Source organism: Macrobrachium rosenbergii, chromosome 48, assembly GCF_040412425.1.
Source record: "Macrobrachium rosenbergii isolate ZJJX-2024 chromosome 48, ASM4041242v1, whole genome shotgun sequence".
Classification (NCBI taxonomy): Eukaryota; Metazoa; Arthropoda; class Malacostraca; order Decapoda; family Palaemonidae; genus Macrobrachium; species Macrobrachium rosenbergii.
The window spans coordinates 2,383,002-2,390,501 of record NC_089788.1 but is presented as its reverse complement, the minus strand read 5'-3'; the positions used below and the strand labels follow the sequence as shown (position 1 = coordinate 2,390,501).

At 38.7% G+C, this 7,500-nt stretch overlaps 1 protein-coding gene across 18 annotated transcripts in view; it reads left to right on the top strand.

Moving 5' to 3' along the window:
* Positions 1–7,500, top strand: part of LOC136831178 (uncharacterized) — a 1,009,691-nt gene that overhangs the window by 951,235 nt on the left and 50,956 nt on the right. For 12 of the 18 annotated variants that reach the window (XM_067091135.1, XM_067091134.1, XM_067091145.1 and 9 more), the window contains 2 exons: positions 4,865–5,188; positions 6,943–7,046. In XM_067091135.1, the coding sequence (XP_066947236.1) occupies positions 4,865–5,188; positions 6,943–7,046 (428 nt within the window). The remainder of the gene's footprint in view (positions 1–4,864; positions 5,189–6,942; positions 7,047–7,500) is intronic. The other 6 variants (XM_067091138.1, XM_067091137.1, XM_067091153.1 and 3 more) reach the window with 1 other exon arrangement.

The following is a 7,500-nucleotide window of genomic DNA, read 5'->3' as shown; positions in this document are numbered from 1 at the left end:
TAATAATTCAGTAATTTCTTGGTAGATGATAGGTCTTTTAATAAATCTGTAGTTTCTTAGTAGATAATAGATCTTTTAATAATTCAGTAATTTCAACTCGCGCTAATGTGAGGGTTTACCTGCCACAGTGTTGGTCAGGTATTCTATCCTGATATAGTTCCATCTCAGGTATTCTGTCCTTTTATATAGTTCCATTTCAGGTATTCTGTCCTTCTTAACAGTTCCATCTCAGGTATTCTATCCTTCTATATAGTTCCATTTTCAAGGGTCTCGATTATAATAAGGCACCGGTCGTTCAAAGCAAATTTATGAACGCTTAAACTTGAACTATTCCTTGAGACTTATAAATTCATCCAAGAAGAAAACTCTTATAAATTCATCCAAGAAGAAACCTCTTATAAATTCATCCCAGAAGAAAACTCTTATAAATTCATCCCAGAAGAAAACTTATAAATTCATCCCAGAAGAAACTCTTATAAATTCATCCCAGAAGAAAACTCTTATAAATTCATCCAAGAAGAAAACTTATAAATTCATCCAAGAAGAAAACTCTTACAGATTCATCCCAGAAGAAAACTCTATAAATTCATCCAAGAAGAAAACTCTTATCAATTCATCCAAGAAGAAAAAACTTATAAATTCATCCAAGAAGAAAACTTATAAATTCATCCAGGAAGAAAACTTACAAATTCATCCCAGAAGAAAACTCTTATAAATTCATCCCAGAAGAAAACTCTTATAAATTCATCCAAGAAGAAAACTCTTACAAATTCACCCCAGAAGAAAACTTACAAATTCATCCAAGAAGAAAACTCTTGTAAATTTATCCAAGAAGAAAACTCTTTTATGTAGAGTTCGATGCCCAAACCCTCGTTCCCATCTCCCATATATGCTCAAGTTTTTGTTCGCCCTTGTTAAAGGCTGTCGTATCTTTTCATGGTATTCAGTCATCTATCAACGGGAGAAATTGATGGAGGGTGATCATCAATCTTATGGGAGTTTTGGGGGGAAAGGATGGCTGAGGTGCATTTTTGGGCTATAGTTCCTCTGTCTTGTTGGTCCCTAAACCCCCTTTCTCTCTCTCTCTCTCTCTCTCTCTCTCTCTCTCTCTCTCTCTCTCTCTCTCTCTCTCTCTCTCTCTTCCTCCCCTCTCCCTTTTCTTCCCTCCCCCTCTCACTTCCCTCTTTCTTCTCTCCCCTCCCCTCCCCCCTCTTTTCCCTCCCTCTCTTCCCTCCTCCCCCCCCCTCTCTCTTCCCTCCCTCTCCCCTCTCTCTCTCCCTCTCCCCCCTCTCACTTCCCTTCCCCCCCTCACTTCCCTCCCTCCTCTCTCTTCCCTCCCCCTCTCCCCCTCTCACTTCCCTCTCTCTTCCTCTCCCACCCCCTCTCACATCCCTCTCTCCCCCTCCCCCTTTCTTCACACATCCCTCTCACTTCTCTCTGTGTTCCTTCCCCCTCCCTCCACTCCATGATTTCATTATACCCAATTATGGGGGGCGACCCTCCCTCCCTCCCCTTTTGCCCAGTAAGTGATAGTTACGATCGGGCTGATTGAATATAAAGATCCCGCAATTACAGGTCATTCATCAGGGAAGGCTCCGTCGCTTGATTGATGAAGTTTCTCGCGTCCTTTCATCTTAGATTGTATCATTTTTATTTATTTTTTTCGGCTTTATTTTTGTTATCTTTGGGAATGGGTCGTGAGTTGACTCATTAGCATAAATTGTTTTAACATTTATCTTGATAATTTGTTTGTTGCAGAGAAACCTTAAGATTATAATTGACATGTACAACATGGAGTATTTAGTTGATTGTATTATTACGGAAAGTTGAATATTCAGTAGACTTTATCAGGAAGACCCAGAGATTGTTGCATCACTTTCCTTCCGCACAGAAAAGGTCAAATAGATTGACTTGCGGATAATTTCCACACTTTTAATATCACTTGATTGCTCGTTAAAGTGATAATGAAAGTATTCACACACACTGTGTGACGGCAAAGAAAAGCTTAGTGGATTTTTTTATTAATTTTTTTTTATCTGCCTCCTAATTAAGCTCGGAACGTAGCATCTTATTTACTCGTAAATCGCTGAAGTTTAAATACCTTTTCGTAGCTACTTTCTTTTACCCTTCTGTGAGTGAATGACAGCACAAAAACCTTGTTTTGATTGTCAGACAATGGGTCGTCTTTAATTTGGGCTTTGCAATTCACTGGTTGGGATGTATGTCAGCGGCCTTGGGTCGCTGTTAGATTACTCTTCAAGAGCGCTTAATTTTATGTTAGTAAATGAACAAGTAAAAAATGCGCATAGGTTTCTTCTGTAAATCGTATAATCAAGGCCACCGAAAATAGATCTATCTTTCGATGGTCCCGGTATAATTCTGTATGAGCCGCGACCCATGAAACTTTAACCATTGCCCGGTGGTGGCCTGGTTTGTATCGTTGCCAGATGCACGATTATGGGCAACTTTATTAACCTTAAATAGAATAAAAACTACTGAGGCTAGAGGGCTGAAATTTGGTATGTTTGATGTTTGGAGGGTGGATGATCAACATAGCAATTTGCAGCCCTCTAGCCTCAGTAGTTTTTAAGATCTGAGGGCGGACAGATAAAGCGCGGACAGAATAAACTGTGGACAGAATAAAATGCAGGCGGACAGACAAAGCCGGCACAATAGTTTCTTTTTCAGAAAACTAAAAATGCTGATGTATACGTTATGTTATACACATGGTGTAGTATATGAATGTTACTTTGATTGATAAAAATGTTTATTATTATTATTATTATTATTATTATTATTATTATTATTAACAACATCTGTTCAAGATAGCAACTCAGATAATGGACATAGGATTCCTGTGTGAGTTTCGTTTTAGCATTCCACCTGAAGGGAATATTATACATATGTATATATATAGTATATATTTATATATACAGTATATATATATATATATATATATATATATATATATATATATAATATATATATATATATATATATATATATATATATATATATATATATATATATATGTATATAATTCTGCATGTGTGTATTGGTACATCATCTTTACGTGCAGTCATATGTACAGGCTATACCTCGCGCGCGCGCACACACACAAATACCCGGAGAATTCCCCAACCAGTGGAATCGTATCCCTTTGTGTTACGTCTCTTGGGTCCTGCTGCCTTATTGAGATGTATTGGAGACGTTTAGCAATATCTCTGTCTCTTGAGCCCCGTGGCTTCCTTTGCAATTTTATTTGTGGTCTGGCGTTCGTTCCATTGACTGCAGAGCAGCAGTGCTTCCTTCTGTGCCTTTATTTATTTAGTTATTTACTTATTTATTCAATTATTTATTTATTTATTTGTTTATTTACTTATTTATTTTTATTGACTTTAATTTATTTACATATTTATTTTTATTGACTTTTTAGTTTATTTATATGTATATACAGCATATATATATATTTTTATGTATGTATTTATTTATTGAGTTATGTACTTATTTGTGTATTTTATTTTACTTTTCAGAATGATCACAATTGCTTCCCATTTCATAGTGGTGTGTTTAGAGATTTATTTTATTTTTCAGCCAATCCAGTCGTCTTCCCCATCTCGTTACTTCGGCAGTGACTGCTGTAGTGGGGTTAGTGCCGTCAGTGCACCACATGCGGTGCACTGTAGGCATTACTTAAGGTTCTTTGCAGCTCCCTTCCTTAGGCTCCTAGCTGCAACCCCCTTTCATTCCTTTTACTGTACCTCCGTTCATAATCTCATTTTCCATCTTAGTTTCCTCAACCCTCTCCTGATAATTGATTCATAGTGCAACTGCAAAATGTTTTTCTCTTGTTGCACCTTTAAGACATTTTTACTGCCTTATCTTAGGTCCCAGCGCTTGGCCTTTGGCGTAAGTTCTGCGTTCTGTTCTATATTCATCTGCATTGAATTTGGCAGGACCGAAAACCCCCCCTTGCGGGAAGCCCTGCCGTTGCGTTGTTGACGTTTGTTGGATCCGCAGCGGACACGAGTGAAACCAAAGGATCCATTTGTTCAGCAAGATCCTTCGGCAACCTCGGGATGGCCACAGGCTGTTTACGGTTTCCTTCTTTGGCCGCGGCGTTTCTACTGGAACGTCCTTACCGATCTCTCCTACAGGCACGCACAGCCACCGCGTATGGCGACGTAACTTGATTGTATTCAAATGATTTTTCATGATTGTTCGCCGAGGCCAGTCGCCTGGATGGATGGTTGGTTGGTTGGTTGGTTGGTTGGTTGGTTGGTTGGTTGCCTGTTGGCAATCTGTATGCCTAGTGTTTGTGAACCTCCCTCCAGCCTCTGCATTCTAACTTAGGTCTCCAGAATGCTTTATTGTATCTGGAGTGTAGTTTGTTCCGTTGACGTGTGAAGGTACCACTGACGGCCTGTGCTTTAGACAGAAATCTAAATTGCTTTTTCATTTTGTGATTCCAAAGACAGTTTTGTTTCGTGTGTTCGGAAGTCGGTCGTGTAATCCTCAGTGTTCCCTCTCATCGGCGGAAGAGGAATTTTATTATTATTGTTAAATCGTCTCGTGGCCTTGTGAAACTGAAATCGAGTATGTAGGTATGGCCTCTCAGATATTGAGCTAAATTTGCCTGGTATTGTTTCCAAATTTGTGCTCGTCGGAAGGTATAACATTTGTATTCTGGTCAGCATTATTGTCTAAGTTGGTGGAAAAGGTGTTGGGAGTGTTATTTTTAAGGATTATCCCGCATTAAATTGTATTTTGGTTTAGTAGTTATTATTGGAAATGAAGTTTTTTTTTTTTTTGTGCGTGAAGAAGAGTGACCGTACGGTTGATTATGCTTGATTTTGAACCACAGGACCCCCAGGTAGCTCCCCTGTCTCCTCCCCCGTCTTTGGACATGGAAGACGACGACGAAGAGATGGTGAAGGACCTCCGCCAGGAGGAGGAGGAGGAGCTGGAGTTACCCTCCACCCCCGAGTCGGGTCCTTCCAACGCCTCCGCCTCCGGGGATCTGTTTTCGGCCACCCCTGCCTACGCGACCTTCTCCAACATGGAGGAGGAGGAAGACGCCTCCAAGAGACAACGGCATCTCCCCAAGGTCGACCCTGGTACCCTCCTCCAGGAGTCTCCGTCGACGCCTACCGCCGCCAAGTCGGAGGAGGGGGAGGAGGAGGAGGAGGTCAGTCAGTTTTCATCCTGCCGAGGGAGAGGGAAAGAGAGAGAGAGAGAGAGAAAAGAGACGAGGCGCGCATGTCAAAGCAGGTGGCATTTGGCGTTGCTTGTTGGCTTGTGCCCGGCTTAATGGTGCTTCTTCTCCGGCAAGGTTCTAGGGTTTCCTCTCACGCGACTTGTAAAATGAGAAGCTTTTTTTTTTTTTTTAACGGCTTGAATAGTAAATAGACGGAGGCAGGTGTCGCTTGTAACTCTACACTAAGTTTTTTTTTTTTTTTTTTTTTTTTTGCATGGCATAGTTTATAAAGCAGTGAAATAACTCCAAGCATGTTGTTTACATAGACACTTAGAATGTAAGAACGGTGAAAGCAGTTTTCTGTCTGTTATATATTATTTTATGTCATGATAGTGAACAACATTGTGTTCCATATTAACTTTTTTTGCTTCAGATATTGTTGCCTTTGACCACTATGGTCAGTTGAATACTGATTATTAATGAGTTGCATTCTGTTCCTAATGCTTCTCTCTCTAGACATAAGTGCTTGTCATGCTTTTAATGCTTGTCGCATTTTGGCCACAGGTTGGTAGAGAGTCATTGGGCTGAAACTTGAGGAAGAGTTGGTCATTCAGAATACCTGTTGTTATCCAGTTGTTAAATGTGATTTCACTTTCATTCTTAGATTAACTGAATGCAATATTAAGGCTTATGTTCTTTGTTAATCTTATAGCTTTGCATGAAGACAAGGTAGTTATTAGATGCTGAAACACTGCTATACAAAACTGGGCTGTTTCGAAATTGTTCCCCTTAAAAAGGGAAGAGTAATCTGCTATGCTTGGTGTATATACGTATTCAAAGATTTATGTGTATCTATGTATATATATATACATATATATAACTGTAAAACTCTAGTTTCTATTGTGACCATAAATGTCTTTAGACATCGGGGCATATTTGGGTATTTTTTCTCGATGCTGAAGAATAGCATACATTTTCCTTATATACAGTTGCTTAGTTATGTACGAAGTTTGCGAGATATGTAAAACTATCAAGCGAGGTCTTTATGATTCACATTCCTGTGTCCGTACTACCGTCGAACACTTCAGTCAATTTCGTAGGACATGTAATTCCTTAAAATGTCTTATTGCTTTTTTTGTCGATTAAGAAATGGTCATTGCCATTTTTGACCGGGCTAGGTCTCCTCGACTGTACCTCCGTTTTTTTCGACCTTTTTCGGAATTCACTGATTTCTAGGTACAAGTTTGACCGCAGACGCTCTCTGGGATATGTTTTCTCTGTTTCCTAAAAATATATCCAAGTTTTCTTCAAGCAGGGATGTGGGTGTGTTTACATTACAGAAGCATTTTAGTTTGATAAAGGCTGTAATATGTATATTCACAATCTTCTTTTCTATTTTTTTACGGGTTCTTGAGGATATTAAAAAAATATTCGATTTTTTAATATCTTGCGTTTTTTTTTTTTTTCATCTACAGCAACTATACGTGCGTGATGCTTGTTCATAAATTCTTATTTAAAAAGAAACTGTCTTATTTAAAAATTCTTTTTAAAAAAGAAAATATCCTATTTACAGATTCGTATTAAAAAAGAAAATATCCTATTTACAAATCCTTTTTGAAAAAGAAAATATCGTATTTGTAGATTCGTATTAAAAAAGAAAAATACTATTTACAAATTCTTATTAAAAAAGAAAATATCCTAATTACAAATTCGTATTGAAAAAAAAGAAAATATCCTATTTGCAGGATTCCCCAGAGAAGACGGCGCCGTCATGGGACTCCGTCTTCCCATCCTTACAGGACTCTCATCTAAAAGCTGTTGGCCTCTCCGTCCACGACGCTTCGCCTGGGTAAGTATATTTATTACATTTTTTCTTTCTTTTAAGCCTCGCATTTCAGGTACCAATGATGATACAACGACCATTAGAATGTTCTTGACCACAAGGGGAAAAAAAAAGATGTATAACTAAAAGAATTTTTGGGAGTCTAATTCCGCCTTTACAGTTTGGTGAGCTTTCTTTTATCGAGACACTTTCTCCTGGGTGCCTTTTGGTAGTGAAATTTACAAAAAAAAAAAAAAAATTACTATCCGTTTTCATGCAGCATAACCACGGGAATACGAGAATCGACGAAACGTATACTTAATGCATATCGGTAATTTGGAACATTTTTATATATCGGACCTCAATTGCAAAATAGCATGCAGTATTATTTTTTTATTTTCTGTTTCGTGTTTGAAAGATTTCGACGAGACGATGGTCGGTGTCGTTAATCGCTCGGCTGAGTGACCTCTGTGTGAGTCTG